General features: G+C 41.7%; 1 protein-coding gene across 7 annotated transcripts in view; it reads right to left on the bottom strand.

Moving 5' to 3' along the window:
- The window catches only part of SCUBE3 (signal peptide, CUB domain and EGF like domain containing 3), a 130,903-nt gene that overhangs the window by 12,844 nt on the left and 100,033 nt on the right, over positions 1 to 18,026 (bottom strand). For 5 of the 7 annotated variants that reach the window (XM_075264260.1, XM_075264264.1, XM_075264262.1 and 2 more), the window contains 2 exons: positions 6,185 to 6,352; positions 4,681 to 4,842 (listed from right to left, as the gene is read on the bottom strand). In XM_075264260.1, the coding sequence (XP_075120361.1) occupies positions 4,681 to 4,842; positions 6,185 to 6,352 (330 nt within the window). Of the gene's footprint in view, positions 1 to 4,642; positions 4,843 to 6,184; positions 6,353 to 18,026 lie in introns of all 7 variants that reach the window. The other 2 variants (XM_075264266.1, XM_075264265.1) reach the window with 2 other exon arrangements.

Raw genomic sequence — 18,026 nt, 5'->3', positions numbered from 1 at the left:
GGTATATTTAAAGGAGTTGTCTAGTTTCTGTCCAGTTTTGAGAGAGTACCGTAATATTATTTGTATAATGCAACATTCTACAATTTTCCAATATACTTTCTCTATCAATTCCTCATGATTTTCTAGATCTCTGCTTGCTGTCATTCTTTGTGCATGTGAACTAAATTTTATTTTTCTGCCAACACTATGGTATAGTGGAAAGCGATGAACCAAGCCATGGGTGCAGTTGGTGGTAGCTGTGGCAATGTGTGTGGCAGTGCAGAAAGGCATAATACTATGGACCACTATTTGGAGGCATTAGCTGGAGATATTTGAAATGCCTCACCGATCCATGCCGGATTCATTTTGATAAAGTTAATATTTTCCACACTACTAGAACATTGGCAGCACTGAACACCTACTTGGCCATTTTGCTTGAGACTGGTCAAGATAAAACTCCCATGGAAAACTCCAATGCTCTAACCTATTGGTCCAGAATTCCATGGCGTCAGAGTTATCTGTTGGACCAGAGGGATGCGCTCTAATAGTCCTGGAGACTAGATCCGGCGTATAAGACGACCCCCAACTTTGGAGAAAATTTTCAGGTGTTAAAAACTTGTCTTATACGCCAGAAAATACAGTAGCTAAAAATTCTGCAGGGTTTTAAAGATTTTCTTTAATCATTTTAGTGCCAGCAGTCTGTTGTCTAGATCCGTTGCTAATTGATACGACCTCAAATGTAGAGACTTTCTATAGTCTAGGACTTGTCAAAAACGCAGCCATGATGTCCTTATTGTAGCTGGGTTATCAGGCAGGGACACTACATGTATGAGAAGATATCCTGGCCACAATAAGGAAATCATGGCTGATTTTCTGAGCTTAGAAATGTTCTGCATTCATGGTTGTATCCAATGACAACAAAACTGTCACTACAAGATATTTAGAGAGAATCTTTAAAACTCTGCTAAATTTTTCATTACTTATACAGTCCTATGAAAAAGTTTGGGCACCCCTATTAATCTTAATCATTTTTAGTTCTAAATATTTTGGTATTTGCAACAGCCATTTCAGTTTGATATATCTAATAACTGATGGACACAGTAATATTTCAGGATTGAAATGAGGTTTATTGTACTAACAGAAAATGTGCAATATGCATTAAACCAAAATTTGACCGGTGCAAAAGTATGGGCACCTCAACAGAAAAGTGACATTAATATTTAGTAGATCCTCCTTTTGCAAAGATAACAGCCTCTAGTCGCTTCCTGTAGCTTTTAATCAGTTCCTGGATAAAGGTATTTTGGACAAACAATTCAAGTTCAGTTAAGTTAGATGGTCGCCGAGCATGGACAGCCCGCTTCAAATCATCCCACAGATGTTCAATGATATTCAGGTCTGGGGACTGGGATGGCCATTCCAGAACATTGTAATTGTTCCTCTGCATGAATGCCTGAGTCGATTTGGAGCTGTGTTTTGGATCATTGTCTTGCTGAAATATCCATCCCCGGCGTAACTTCAACTTCGTCACTGATTCTTGAACATTATTCTCAAGAATCTGCTGATACTGAGTGGAATCCATGCGACCCTCAACTTTAACAAGATTCCCGGTGCCGGCATTGGCTACACAGCCCCAAAGCATGATGGAACCTCCACCAAATTTTACAGTGGGTAGCAAGTGTTTTTCTTGGAATGCTGTTTCTTTTTGGACGCCATGCATAACGCCTTTTTTTATAACCAAACAACTCAATCTTTGTTTCCAAAATGAAGTTGGCTTCTCCAAATGTGCTTTTGCATACCTCAGGCAACTCTATTTGTGGCGTACGTGCAGAAACGGCTTCTTTCTCATCACTCTCCCTGACAGCTTCTCCTTGTGCAAAGTGCGCTGTATTGTTACCGATGCACAGTGACACCATCTGCAGCAAGATGATGCTGCAGCTCTTTGGAGGTGGTCTGTGGATTGTCCTTGACTGTTCTCACCATTCTTCTTCTATGCCTTTCTGATATTTTTCTTGGCCTGCCACTTCTGGGCTTAACAAGAACTGTCCCTGTGGTCTTCCATTTCCTTACTATGTTCCTCACAGTGGAAACTGACAGGTTAAATCTCTGAGACAACGTTTTGTATCCTTCCCCTGAACAACTATGTTGAACAATCTTTGTTTTCAGATCATTTGAGAGCGGGCTGTCCATGTTCGGCGACCATCAAACTTAACTGAACTTGAATTGTTTTGTAGAAAGAAATGGTACAAAATACCTTCATCCAGGATCCAGGAACTGATTAAAAGCTACAGGAAGCGACTAGAGGCTGTTATCTTTGCAAAAGGAGGATGTACTAAATATTAATGTCACTTTTCTGTTGAGGTGCCCATATTTTTGCACCGGTCAAATTTTGGTTTAATGCATATTGCGCATTTTCTGTTAGTACAATAAACCTCATTTCAATCCTGAAATATTACTGTGTCCATCAGTTATTAGATATATCAAACTGAAATGGCTGTTGCAAACACCAAAATATTTAGAACTAAAAATGATTAAGATTAATAGGGGTGCCCAAACTTTTTCATAGGACTGTATATGCAAAAATGTTTAACTTTTAATTATCTACAAATTTGTAAATAGTTATGTACATGGGAATACCCCTTTAAGCAATGAACACTTTTTTTGCAGAGTAACAACACTTTGTACTGCTGCGTATTTGGTGACCAGAGCATAAAAAACCCCCATGAAATTACAATATTTTTTTTTTTCATTAGTACAGGTTTTGGATGAACAAACCAAAAAACTCCTGAAAAATGGAGATTAGCAGAGGTTGTGTATATATGCACACTCGCAGCAAAAAGTATGCTTAAGCAATAAATATTTTTTTCAGATTTGCAACATTCTGTCACACTATGTATTGAGCAGTGCAGAGCACACTATGTATGACCAGAGCATAAAAAAAAGACATGAAATTACAAGATTTTTTTCTCTGATTAGTGTAGGCTAGACTGTATATTGGTTGAACACACACAAAAAAGATTATTCTTTCTTTAGAATATCAGAGGTTGCACTACTGTGTATATATGTGCCCTTGTGCAATACTTTAAAAAAAAAAAGCTGAAGCAATGAATGTTTTTTCAGATTAACAACAGTCTGTTATGCTGTGTATTTGATGACCAGAGCATAAAAAACCATGATATTCTCAAGAGGTTTTTTTTTTTCAGCAGCAAAAAATGCTTTATATAACAGAGGGTTATATAACAGAGGGGTTTTTTTTTTAGTATCTGCAGATGGAATCAGTGCTTTTCTGTATAAATTTAATGAAAAAATGTAAACTCTTGCCCAAAAAACTCCTTACGAAAACATTTTTTAGTAACAGGATTGACTTGTCAGTAAAAAGTTTCTTTAAAGAATGTGTATAAAGATGAAACTGCTCTATTGCACACCAGACAGACATGATTAAACTATTGACAGTTAACTGTTCTTTCTTTGTAAATCTATATTTAAAGCTGGAATGTAGGAACACAGTTACGCCCTCATTCCTATTGTCATATACTATCTATTAATTTCTAGCACTAATTTTCCAGTGTAATTGCATAATTATAAGTTCTCCTAGCCCTCTAACTATTGCTTGAATTCCTATTGTTTTTTCAGAAATGTGCTCTGCATGAGTTAGTGAGATAGATTATAGATACATCTGTATGTCCTCACTGTAAGGGGGCGTTCACACTACTGTCAGTGTCCGACAGGTAGTGTCCGCTCCTAGTGTCCTTTCAAAATCTCGCATGGACATTAGGAGCGGACACTAGCTGTGTCTGTGAAACTTGTCATTCATTTAAATGGCAATCGGGTATGTTCTTTTGCACTCCGTGCCCTTCCTTCACTGTCCGCTTGTAAAGATGTCCGACTTCTCAAGCGGACAGAAAAACCCGACATGTAGTTTTTTTCTGTCCGCTTGAAAAGTCGGACATCTTCACTTGCGGACAGTGAAGGAAGGGCACGAAGTGCAAAAGAATGCACCCGATCGCCATTTAAATGAATGACAAGTGTCACAGACACAGCTCGTGTCCGCTCCTAATGTCCGTGCGAGATTTTGAACGGACACTAGAAGCGGACACTACCTGTCGGACACTGACGGTAGTGTGAACGCCCCCTAAGGGAGACGTTGATATAAACACATATTTACTAGGAATGGTATTGTTTTGTAAAAACTTAATTATTTATTCCATAAGGTCAAGACCTGAGCATTTTAGACTATGTAAGAAATTCAAAATTACTTTTTTAATTTTTAACTTTAACTATTAAATTACTTACAAATATTATTTCAGTATTAAAGCCATTTTCTATATTTCCCTAACACCAAGAAATACATAAGAAGCAAAATTTATTTATGTATTGTATTGTATTTATATATTGTATTTAGGGCCCTCTACCCCACTGTGCCAGTCAGTCATTGTTAGTATTATATCTACCTGTATATTCTGTGTATTGTATGTAACCCCCAAATGTAAAGCACCATGGAATTAATGGTGCTATATAAATAAATAAATAAATAAATAATAATAATAATAATAATAACAATAATAATAATATACAGTGTATAGTTAAATTCTAGCAATGGTGGCTAATAATAGTTTGCAGTTCCTTCCCCATAATCATTATTGAGTTACACTTCCTTTTAATCCACCCCCATGACCTTCTTGATGTCCCGCTATGTCCCCTCACTCTTGCACTGGACGATATTGGTGGAGCCATCAAAGTCTGTGCTGGAATTTCCAGGACATGCGATGCAGAAGTTCTGCCGGAATTCTGGCTGGTAAAAACCAATCAAACAGCGAATACATCGATGTAGAGTTGTGTTATAATAGTGGCCTGGCGAACATTGAACTGGAGGAGAGAAAAATTCACTAATAACTATAAGAATTTCATAAGACAATAGATAACAAGAATTTTCAGGGTGCAGCATAAAGATTTGATTAATTGTGTTAAATAGTCACTAATTAGGCACTAAATAGCCACTAACATTTAACAGAGCATGTGATTCTGGACCGAAATGTAATTTACTTAAATTAAAAATGTTGCAATTTTTTTGCCTGATAAACCTTTCGAAAGTTTCTGCCATTAGGTATCCTCCTTCTAGCTAATTTACAGTTCCCTTCCTGTTGCTAGGCTAGATTTGTCTTCATAGATACAAGACAGATCAGGGTGAGTGGATGGGGGAGGGGTTGGTCTCTTTACATAGTGAATGTAGATGGGAGTGGTTGATTCTTATCAGACTCCTCACAGCATGTCTGCAAACTGCTAAAACATTCTGCAGCATATCATCTCACAGTTTACAATATAAGAAAAGTCTTCTATCTACGTGTATGTACTTTGGGCTGCTTGTGTGATAAAAGATGTTATATTAATCACAGATAGCAGCACCTTTACTGTCTGAGCTCATAGATTTCTCTTTTCCTGTAAATGCCTGCATGATAGATGCTAGAATTCAATGGGTATCTGCATGTATCAGCCCTATATTTGCACTTCAGTGCTCCTAGATCTCCTATATTATGGTCACTTGGGCTTTTCTCAGCTATTTCTTCTTCTTGTACAGAATTACATGAAAACAAACTAGTTATAATGGAGGGGAATACAAAATGAGTGCAGCCATAATGTGATTATTAGCAGCAGAAAAACTGATAGGACACCATGTATGAAGGCTTATACAGTTAAGGAACACACTGTCCTGCAAAACCTTCCCTTTCAGGACTAAGCATAATTGATGCCCCAGGCCAAATTTAGCACTTTAGTATACATTGCTTTACACAACAATATCTTTTTAATGGCTTTGCATATCTTCACTATTTTTACCATGTGTTTTTTAGGACACAAAAGGCTTGAAATTAGTAGCCTTATTTGTTAAATAAGGTGAATATTTTTTTCTTTTGCTACCAGTAGAAAGATGGTAAACGTAAATAGCCAGATTAGCTGCACTTAGGAGTTATATTATAAATGCATATATAAGGCTTAGTTCAGACTGCTGTTTTTTTGTCTATTGTTCTGATCTGTCTTCAGAGGGATTGTAACTATAATGACTGAATTTCCTCATGGTGGAACTATTAAAGGATTATCTTATCTTCTTATCTTATCTTATCTTATCTTACAAGGCATTGTAATACTAACCTTTGTGCCATCATTGAAAAGGTGTAAAAGACTTAAATTGATCCAGTCCAAGGTTAATTCTCACCTTTGGTCTCACAGTCTTGGAAAGATGTGGCTCCTTCGTGCTTGGTGTTTAGTCCACCTCCACAAAAGGCACATTGAGTCCGCCCAGCTTCTGGTTGGTACATACCACGTGGACATAATTGACATGGCTTGTATCCATCTAGAGAAAATTGTCCTGGGGGACAATGACCTGCAAATAATGTACATGAAAAATACATATGCATCATACATAAGTATCATGATAGTGTAAATATGTAGATTGATTGTATAGTATATAAATAGCAGATACAGACAATGTAATGTATATTGTATATATTTAAGTTTTAAAGGCACTATATATGTTATTTCTGTATTTATATATTTTTTATAAATTCTTTATTTATAACTTATAAAAAAAACCAGAGACACAGGAAGTATAAACCATATAAAACCGATCTCCAAACAAACAGGAGATGGTAAACTAACCTAAAGAGGGCAATAACAAACAAACAAGACGTGAGACACTCGCAGTAACACTCATAAAGAGAGGTAAATGTAAAAGCAAAAGGTAGAGTGGAAACAGCCGTAAAAGACTAGACCTATTCCATATTATAGACAGCAAAGAAGGACCAGAAGTCCGTTGAGGAAGAACCGCCCTCTCTGGTTTACAGATGGGGATGGTAGACCAAGATCCAAACTTAAATTATTTATTGGATAGCAAACAGCACAGCACACAGCACGACACGTTTCGGGCCTTACAATGGCCCTTTCTCAAGTGCAAAAAGAAAGCTGCAACATAATGTAATAAAAATAGTAAAAGAGACTAAATTGTTTTTCGGACCGCCAGGATATAAACACACGAATAAAGGCACCTGATCCATTAAAATTCATTACCATAACTGGAAATATAAATTAATCTTAAAAATATGTAAATAAACTAAAATGCTCCATAAAAACAGTATATGGATATCTAAATAGAATAAATATAGACTAAATACATAATACGGGGGGGGGGGGGAGCCCAGATGAACCGCTCATTTAAAGAGGACCTTTCATCAGATCGGGCACATGCAGTTCTATATACTACTGGAAAGCTGACAGTGCGCTGATCTGTGCCCGGTGTAAAGCGCTATCGGTCCCGGTAAAGTAGCGCTTTACAGTCAGAAGGATGTTTCTGACACTTAGCCAGGGACGCCCTTTTGCCCAGCAGTGCCTATCGCGCTGTACAGTGGAGCGGGGAGGAACTCCCCCCTCCCGCTCCTGATAATACTCATCTATGGACGATATGTGTGAGCAGAGGGAGGGGGCGTTCCTCCCTGCTCCACAGCACAGCACGATAGGCGCTGCTGGGCAGAAGGGCATCCCTGGCTAACTGTCAGAAACGCCCTTCTGACACTAAAGCGCTACGGTACCGGGACCGATAGCGCTTTACACCGGGCACAGATCGGGAAAGCCGACAGTGCGCTGAATTCAGCGCACTGTCAGCTTTCCAGCAGTATATAAAACTGCATGTGCCCAATCTGATGAAAGGTCCTCTTTAAGCTCTAGTATGTCAGACAAATGTCAGTAGGACAAAATAGAGTAAGTAGTAACTCACCAGGTCCTGTTGGGTCGAACACTTGTTCACCCAACGGCAACCTGAGTATTTAATACATTGGTGGGCGTGGATTGCGGGAAACTGCTTCTCGCGCGCGCTCACTGCTCTCCCACGTGGAGACTTCAGAGAGAGAGAGAGAGAGCGTGCGGCGTCATCTTAGAAGATCCAGTGCACATGCGCGAACAAGTAAAGATGCGCACGTGCGTAGAGAACAAGCCACTTGCTGATAGTGCTGGCTGTTAGCTGCATTCGTATAAATAAGACACCACAGATGACGGTTCCTGAAGGGAAGAGTAGTACTGACTAGTTGTCAGCAACTTGGGGATACCTCAAATGGGTGATAACATCAACACTCCAATGTGGGACAACCTTGAAACAGGGATCAAATAAATATATGAAGAATGGATGAGTGTGAAATAGAAAATAAAGAATGAATGGTACATATTGAATACTCTTATGCTGTTAGATATGACAGAAGGGGAAAACCTATATAGGGAAAAATAATAGGAGTATTATGGGTAATTCCAATATAACCCCAACTAGAGTGTGACGATAAATCTGTCTAAGGGATGACTGATACATGAGTGAATGAATTAGGAATAAATGGAAATATAAATGGATAAACTTGATTTTGGGACTGAGTAATGAGTGTAAAGGATATGGATAGATGAGTGATGGAGGAGGGGGGGGAAGGGAGTGAAGAAACAAAAAAGGAAGGGGGGAGTTGTAGTAAGGAAAGGGGAAAGGAAACCATGTTGAGTACCAGTACATAATGAATTCATCTGGTAACATCTTCTGAGGTGATGTTGAGGCCCGCTGGATGGAGGGTATTAAGTCTAAACATCCAGTACATTTCCTGTCTGCTAAGGTAATGTAATCAGTCCGTTTCTGTTGTGATAGACCAGGGCATGACGGGAGACACTGTGTTTAGTATATCCATTGTTGACATTGGATCTGTGCTTACAAATGTGTTCCCTTAGGGCCCTGGTGGTCCTACCCACAAACTGGAGGTCACAGGGGCACTCCAGCATGTAGATTACCCAAGAGGACGAGCAGTCAAGATGAAATTGCAACTTAAAAGTCTCTCTAGTGGCGAAACTATAAATGTGAGTAGACTGATGATGAATAGATAAACAACACTTACAGCGATTGCCCCCACACTTGTAGCTGCCCTTGAAAACTTCCACTGGGGCATTATTAGTTGAGGCTAAAGGTTTCACTCTACTGGGAGCCAGAACATTTTTGAGGGACCTAGCCCTCCTGAAGGTTACTCCTGTTTTTTTTTTTTTTTTTTTTTTCTTAAATGTAGATTGTGAGCCTCATATAGGGCTCACAATGTACATTTTTCCCTATCAGTATGTCTTTTGTGGAGTATGGGATGGAAATCCATGCAAACACAGGGAGCACATACAAACTCCTTGCAGACAGCTTTTTTTGCCCTTGGCAGGATTTGAACTGAGGACTCCAGCAATGCAAGGCTGCAGTGCTAACCAATGAGCCACCATGTGGCCCCTAAGGTTACTCCTGGTTGTACAGGCAGAATACCCCTCAGGAAGGGGTCGTTCCGAATGACATGCCAATGTCTGTTGAGAATGTCACGGATCTCCTTATGAGAGGAGCTGTAGGAAGTAATGAAATTACAGTGATAATCCCCATCCAAAGTCTTAGGATTCGATAAGAGACAATCAGCTTGTGAAAGATCTCCTGCTCTAGTTTTAGCGGCTTGGATTATCTGTGGTGGGTATTGTTTTTTTTTTTAACCAATTGACAAGAACTTTGGGCGTTGTATTCTGAGTCTTTTGTGCAGTTTTATTCCATATTATAAAGTAACATGCCGCCGGCCGCAGACACCCATAGAGGGAGCCCATTCCATGATATATAGTAGCTTGCTGCTGTCATCACTGGAGAGAGCCTATGCTATATTATATAGTAAGGTACCGCAAGCCACAGACAACAGAAGAGAGAGCCTATCCCTTAGGACAGTGGTTCTCAACCTTTCTAATGCCGTGACCCCGCAATATAGTTCCTCATGTTGCGGTGACCCCAAACCAGAAAATAATTTTGGTGGCTACTTCATAACTGTAAGGGATAGTTCACACAGGGGGCGGTATGGCGGATTAATAGCGGATTTAGGCACTGAGAGTGACGCGGGGAGCCGCGTCACTCTTGGGTCAAAACACGCCTGCCACGATTGTCGCGGTCACGGCTCCCCCCCTCCCCCCCCAGAGTCGGCTCAAATTAATGGGCTGACTCCGGAAGTTGCTGCCACCAGGCGGACGCCACGGCTCACCGAGCCGCGGAATCCACCTGAAGAAAGGGCAGCCTGCTTCTTTTTTTCCGTGAGCGGCAGCATGCCGCTCACGCAAAAAACAAGCTTGGTGGTCTAAATAGACCTCCATTGTGAGGAGGCGGATTATGATGTGGATTTTGCGCCATAATCTGCCCCTCTGTGCCCGTGTGAACGGCCTTAATTTTGCTACAGTTATGATTCGGAATATAAATACCTGATATGCATTATGTATTCTCATTGCTACAAATCAAACATAATTTAAACATAGTGATTAATCACAAAAGCTCTCTTCCACACAATCTGCTGACCCCCCCCCCTTGCTCACACACAGCCTGAACCCCCCATCAGCCTGAAACCCCCTATCATGCTGACACACAGCCTGAACCCCCTATCATGCTGACACACAGTCTGAACCCCCATCAGCCTGAACTCTCCTATCATACTCACACACAGCCTGAGCTCCCCTATCATGCTCACACACAGCCTGTACCCCACTATCATACTCACACACAGCCTGTACCCCTCTATCATACTCACACACAGCCTGAACCCCTCTATCATACTCACACACAGCCTGTACCCCTCTATCATACTCACACACAGCCTAAACCCCTATATCATACTCACACACAGCCTGTACCCCACTATCATACTCACACACAGCCTGAACCCCTCTATCATACTCACACACAGCCTGTACCCCTCTATCATACTAACACACAGCCTGAACCCCTCTATCATACTCACACACAGCCTGTACCCCTCTATCATACTAACACACAGCCTGTACCCCACTATCATACTCACACACAGCCTGAACCCCTCTATCATACTCACACACAGCCTGTACCCCACTATCATGCTCACACACAGCCTGAACCCCTCTATCATACTCACACACAGCCTGTACCCCTCTATCATACTCACACACAGCCTGTACCCCTCTATCATACTCACACACAGCCTTAACCCCTATATCGTACTCACACACAGCCTGTACCCCACTATCATACTAACACACAGCCTGAACCCCTCTATGATACTCACACACAGCCTGTACCCCTCTATCATACTAACACACAGCCTGTACCCCACTATCATACTCACACACAGCCTGAACCCCTCTATCATACTCACACACAGCCTGTACCCCACTATCATACTCACACACAGCCTGTACCTCTCTATCATACTCACACACAGCCTGAACCCCTCTATCATACTCACACACAGCCTGTACCCCACTATCATGCTCACACACAGCCTGTACCCCACTATCATACTCACACACAGCCTGAACCGCTCTATCATACTCACACACAGCTTGTACCCCACTATCATACTCACACACAGCCTGTACCTCTCTATCATACTCACACACAGCCTGAACCCCTCTATCATACTCACACACAGCCTGTACCCCACTATCATGCTCACACACAGCCTGTACCCCACTATCATACTCACACACAGCCTGAACCACACTATCATACTCACACACAGCCTGTACCCCACTATCATACTCACACACAGCCTGTACCCCTCTATCATACTCACACACAGCCTGAACCCCTCTATCATGCTCACACACAGCCTGAACTCCCCTTCCCCCCTTGCTTACACATGCTGTCTCTTCTCTCTTATCTTCCAGTCTCCATTCACTGCAGCCTTCTCTTCCTGTGTAACTTGGCACTGTCCTGAATAGCTCCGCCCACACCAAAGCCTGATCACATGGTCCCGACGTCATCAAAGGTCCTTCAGCCCACTAGGATCTACCCTGCTGCTAAAGGTAGTGCGGCTTCTCAGCAGCTAAAGCCATCGGAAATATGTATTTTCCGATGGCTTTAGGCGACCCCTGTGTTTTGGTCGTTCGACCCCCGCCGGGGTCGCGACCCACAGGTTGAGAACCGCTGCCTTAGGAGATAGTAACGTGTCTCTAACCACAGTGACCACTAGAGGGAACCTAAAATGATACCAGCTGCAGACTCCACTAGAGGGAGCTTGTGCCATAGAAAATAATAACTGTATTGAGAAATGGCCTGTAATTGTATACTCTGCACACAATGGCTGAGCGTGACTGGCAGGCATGTGGGGTGTCGGGACTGCCTTCTTGAGTCCAGGCAGAGGGGTCCAAATGCGCCAGCAGTGCTGGCTGGAGCTGCTCCGAGACCTGCCTGGAGCTGCCTTGTTTCATTTGCCTGCTGTAGCCAATCCAGACATTGACTCTGACGAGTGGGCGGAAACAGAGATGCCTCATCACCAGAAGTCATCAATAGAAATCCTCACCACCAGACTCCACTGTAGAGCCACCTAAGGGAAGGAGTCAACTCTATTCTGAGAGCAGGGTTCTGAATGAGATTCAATAATACCTGAACCATGGGAGGATGCCAACCTGAATTCCAAAGGCAGAGGAGATATTTTGTCATTAACCCCTTCCCGCGGATGGCATTTTTTGATTTTCGTTTTTCGTTTTTGACTCCCCTCCTTCTAAACCCCATAACTTTTTTATTTCTCCACTCCCAGAGCCATATGAGGTCTTAATTTTTGCGGGACAAATTTTTCTTCATGATGCTACCATTAATTATTCTATATAATGTACTGAGAAGCAGGAAAAAAATTCAGAATGGGGTGAATTTGAAGAAAAAATGCATTTCTGCGACTTTCTTACAGGCTTTGGTTTTACGGCGTTCACTGTGCAGCCAAAATGACATGTCCCCTGTATTCTGTCTTTCGTTACGATGCTGGGGATACCAAATTTATATGGTTTTATTTACATTTTGACCCCTAAAAAAATTCCAAAACTGTGTTAAAAAATTTTTTTTCTAAAAGTTGCCATATTCCGACGGCCGTATCTTTTTTATACGTAAGTGTACGGGGATGCATAGGGTGTTTTTTTTTGCGGGGCTGGGTGTACTTTTTAGTTCTACCATTTTCGGGAAATGCTATTGCTTTGATCACTTTTTATTCTAATTTTTATCAGAATCAAAACAGTGAAAAAACGGCAGTTTGGCACTTTCGACTATTTTTCCCGCTGTTTACCGAACAGGAAAAATATTTTTATAGATTTGTAGAGCAGGCGATTTCGGACGCGGGGATACTTAACATGTATATGTTTCACAGTTTTTAACTACTTTTATATGTGTTCTAGGGAAAGGGGGGTGATTTGAACTTTTAATTCTTTTTATATTTTTTTTATTTTTTTTTTAACTTTTTTTTTAATTTTTTTTTTGCATTTATTAGACCCCCTAGGGGTGTTGAACCCCAGGGGGTCTGAATACTAATGCAATGCATTACAATGCTAATGCATTGCAAAAAAAGCATCCTTTCTTTTGCAGGCTGCATAGACCAGCCTGCAAAAGAGAGGATTTGCAGACAAGCCTGGGAGCCTGTACAAGGCTCCCGGCTGTCATGGCAACGGGACGTCAGCCCTGGAGCATGCTCCAGGAGCCGGCGATCCCGGCCAAAATGGCGGCGCCCATGCGCCGCCGGGAAAATGGCGCCTCCGGCGCCTTTGACCGCGGCACCGGAGGGGTTAATGCCTCCGATCGGTCCGGGGACCGATCGGAGGCATTAGAGCCGGTTGTCTACTGCTTCAAGCAGTAGACTCCCGGCGGCTATGGCGGCCGCCCGGCTCCCGGGCGGTCGCCATAGTTCCAGACCCGACATGCGCCGTACTATTACGGCGCATGTCGGGAAGGGGTTAAAGACAAGGTTCTGCATTGAATGACCATTGATCCTATCTCCTATGATTGGCTATGCCAGATTGTAGTCTCATGACATGATGCAGAAATTGTATTGTAAGCTGGTCACTAGGGATGAGCGAATTGATTATGTAGAAGTGGAATTAGATTCAAATTTCAGGATATGCATCGAATTGCATTTTTTAATAAAATGGGCGTTCCACATGTTAGGACAAGGGGCAGGGAACTATAGGAGCGTGGGATCACCCACAATGCAGGTAATCAGCAGCCAGCCACTCCTGTGATGTCACAGCCCTATAAAAACCAGAGGCCATTTTAGCTACAGTCATCACACATCACTCTTACTGCAGGGACAGACATCAGCAGGAGCTAGGGGCAGTGATAGAAAATGGATAGAAGTTCCGGGAAAGAGGATTGCTAGTGAAGGAAAAGTATAGGGAGGAACTCAAAGAAGAATTTGGGGTGATTGCAGCATCATTAACAGAAAGAAACTTAATACACATTGCAGCGCTCACTGCCGCTATACTGCTGCTCATTACTCATGTGTGTTCAAGGTGGAACAGAACAAGCCTTTTACAGCCCAAAACAATGAATTACCATCCACTAATACCTGCACTCAGCTGTTTTCATGCATTTTTAAAGGCGTTCAATAGTAGAGAAAAAATTAGGGGCTCATTAGCAATTGTTTTCACAGTATACTACTGCTCATTACTCATACCTGTTTGTTCACGGTGGAACACAGCAAGCCCTTTACAGTGCAAAAAAAAACAAACAGTGAATCATCATCCACTTTCACTCATCTGTTCTGATGTTCTCCTTACTCTTTAGTCTCCCCATACTATTCTCCCTAATCTCCTATGACTTGTTACGACGTACGGCGACTTGTCAGGGTATAAGGTGAACCCTTCAAAAACTGAGGCTCTTCCTTTAAATATCTCATACGATGATCTTATGCTTTTACGTTCTAACTTCGACTTCCAGTGGCGAGCGTCTTCAATTTGTTATTTGGGGATTCAGATCTCTCTTTCTTACCATACTCTTTACTCAGCCAACTATCCGAGACTGTTCCGCGATCTACGATCACTTCTGGATAAGTGGCAACCCCTTTCAATCTCCCTGTTGGGGAGGATAGTGGCGGTAAAAATGATCCTTCTTCCGAAACTTCTTTATTATTTCGAGACGTTACCCGTTGCGGTTCCATGGAATGATCGCCGCATTTTGCAAAAAGCCATTTTTTGATTCATATGGTGGGCCAAACGCCACCGAATCCCTCGATCAGACATGACGGCGTAGAGGGAATCTGGGGGTTTAGCTGTCCCAGATCTTTTACATTACTACTGGGCAACCCATCTGCGTTGTATCCCATTCTGGCCTTCTGCCCAGGCGCATACTAGGTGGATGGAGATAGAAAAGCTTTGGTTTGCCCCTATGCATCCCAATGCTTTCCTGTGGGTGGGTTCTCCCCCCACTCCCTCCCACTTGCTCTGCCCCATGCGTTTTACTCGATCTATCTGGTCTATGTGTAATGCTAAGTTTTCCCTGATGTCTCCGCGCTCGTCTATGGTGTCTGTTTTATATAACCCTCTTCTCCCTGATAGTTTGTCGCCCGCTATGGTCAGAGTGTGGTTGACGGCAGGCCTATTCCGTATTGCTGATTTGATCGACCCTACGACGTTGGAGCTTAGGCCCTTTGATTACTTTGTAGCTAATCTAGGCCTCCCTCAGACAGAATGGCTTCATTATTTTCAGGTAGTTCATTTTGTTCGCTCCCTCTATGGCTCTGTTAGAGTCTCTTCCCCTACGTCATTTGAAAAGATCTGTCAGGCTGGTACTTCTACAAGGGGCCTTATATCCTCTGTATACCAAATCCTTGCCTCTAAGACTATTGGTTCACCTATTCGACATCGATATATGATCAAATGGGAGGAGGCATTGGGGATCTCCATCTCTCACGGACAGTGGCGGATTGTTTGGTCTCGAGCCCAGAAATCGTCTCAGTGTGTAACTTTCAGGGAAATGCAATTTAAAATCCTAATGCACTGGTATCATACTCCGGCTCTTCTTCACACCCTTAACCCTGCGCATCCTGCTGAGTGTTAGCGCTGCAATCTTGCGGTAGGTTCTTTATTTCACATTTTTTGGTCTTGTCCTCTTGTCTTGGGTTTCTGGGAGGAGGTGAAAGCTTTGACGGATGTCCTCTTCACACAGGGGGTTCCTTTAGAACCCTTTTTATATCTACTGAACCTCCCTCCTAGACATCTGGGTAGCAAGACTTCAAGACTTTTTCTCCATCTATGCACAGCCGCAAAAACTCTTATAGCTAAACACTGGAGGAGCGTTAACCCTCCATCCGGCACTGAACTTCTAGCTCATATTAAGGATACACGTAGTCTTGAATTTCACACTGCTAGTCTTAATAACACAGTGGATGCTTTCCATTCTGTTTGGTCCCCTTGGGATGCCTACTGTGTGTTAGGTGGCCTTTAATCTTGGAACCTCCCTTCCCTTCCCCCACCCTCTCTCCTATTCTGTTTTTGTAGTTTGTTGTTACCCCTTATTTTGTTTTGCTTTTAAGTTGTATGCCTATTTTGCAGTTGAGATTATGCAGTATTGCTTCTTTTTGCTATTTTGGGTATTTGTTTTGCCTTGTCTCCTTTTCTTTTATTGTTAAATGTTTTGAAAAGTTTCAATAAAAATTACAGTTAAAAAAAAAAAAAAGATTGGTGGTGAAATAAATAAGGGGCAAATTAGCCATTGTATGAGGAGTATACAATTACAGCCCATTTCTCAATACAGTTGTGGTATAAATCAAGAATTCTTAGCCACTAATCAAATAAATCAACTAAAAAAAAACCATACAAAACAAAAAAAAAACATACTAAGGCCTAAGGAAAGGGACCGGGATGTCAGTCACAAATGCCATCTGTTCCGTCCCAAACAATTTTATTATTTAGGTTGTATTCTGCTGCATCATGGATTCCACACCTAGAAATTACTCTACAGGCCTTAGTTAGCATTTTAATGTCCTTGAAAGTGCACTTACAGAATGAATGAACAGGTATGACTTGCTTGAAAAGAAGGAGAAAACCGTTCTAAAATGAAGATGGAAGCATGGCTTAAGTGGCTTAAGTTTCAGAAAAATATATAACAATGATATTGTTCATATAATGAAAAGCTATACAATTTTCCAATAAATTTTCTGTATCAATGCATAACATTTTTCTAGATCTCTGCTTGCTGTCATTCATTCTACATATTTCTGATACGTGATATCTGATATGTGATACGTACAGGTGCACAGCTCGTTCGAGCACAGTAATCAGACATCTGCCTTACCACAAGTTGTGCACCTGTGAATTTCAGTTCAAGGCTAAAGCCCCACATAGTGGGCTGCAGTCAAACAGGGCTGCCGCAAAAAAAAAAAAATGCGGTGGAAATGCATCACAGTTTTTTCTGCAGCATTTTACAGTCCATGACCATGGACTGATTTTTATTCACTGGATGTAAGCAGAATGAATGACAGCAAGCAGCAATCTAGAAACTGTGAGGAATTGAAACAGAACATATTGTAATCTTATATACATTTTTATTATACAGCATTTCTCTCTCAATATTTGTCTAAAACTAGTCAACCCCTTAAGCAAAGCTCCAATTATAAAGTGGCTAGCGCAGATGAATATAAGAAACTTTGTAATATATCTTTGAGATGTGATATTTGATATATATGTTTTTTTCTCCATTTATTAAGGATACTTTTTGCATACATTGAAACCTCTCTAAACCACTCCTTATTTAGACTTGTTTTTTAAGTGGCTGATATTTTTCCCATTACACTCTGGGGAGGCCTCCTCTCTATAAGCGGGCCACACCTTATCTAACCAAAACCCCCTTTTTTATAAAATTTTTTTTAGTGAAAATTCCTTTTCAATGACCACACATTGTACAGACATACATACACACCAATATGGATGCAGCTGTGTGCTGTGCCTCATCACTCGATTGCAGAAAGCATGAGCAAGAGCCTTGCAATGGGAGAAGAGACGCCAGCATCACACTGGACCAGGAAGGCCATGTCAAATGCCACTGAGGTGCCGAGCATACATGCCAGCAGTATCAATTTTGCCAAGACAATTTTGGGAACTGGGTAACAAGAGGCATTATTGTATGTAAACCCCATACCAAAATGGACAGTCTTGGGGTCTTCCCAGATAGGCTTTAAAATTCCGATTTTGGGCCTATTAAATGTCAAAAACTATGATCAAAGTTAGCATGGAAAGGGAAAATGGAAAGAGGAATG

This window comes from Leptodactylus fuscus, chromosome 2 (genome assembly GCF_031893055.1).
Source record: "Leptodactylus fuscus isolate aLepFus1 chromosome 2, aLepFus1.hap2, whole genome shotgun sequence".
NCBI classification, from domain to species: Eukaryota; Metazoa; Chordata; class Amphibia; order Anura; family Leptodactylidae; genus Leptodactylus; species Leptodactylus fuscus.
This window is presented reverse-complemented; position numbering and strand designations above follow the sequence as displayed.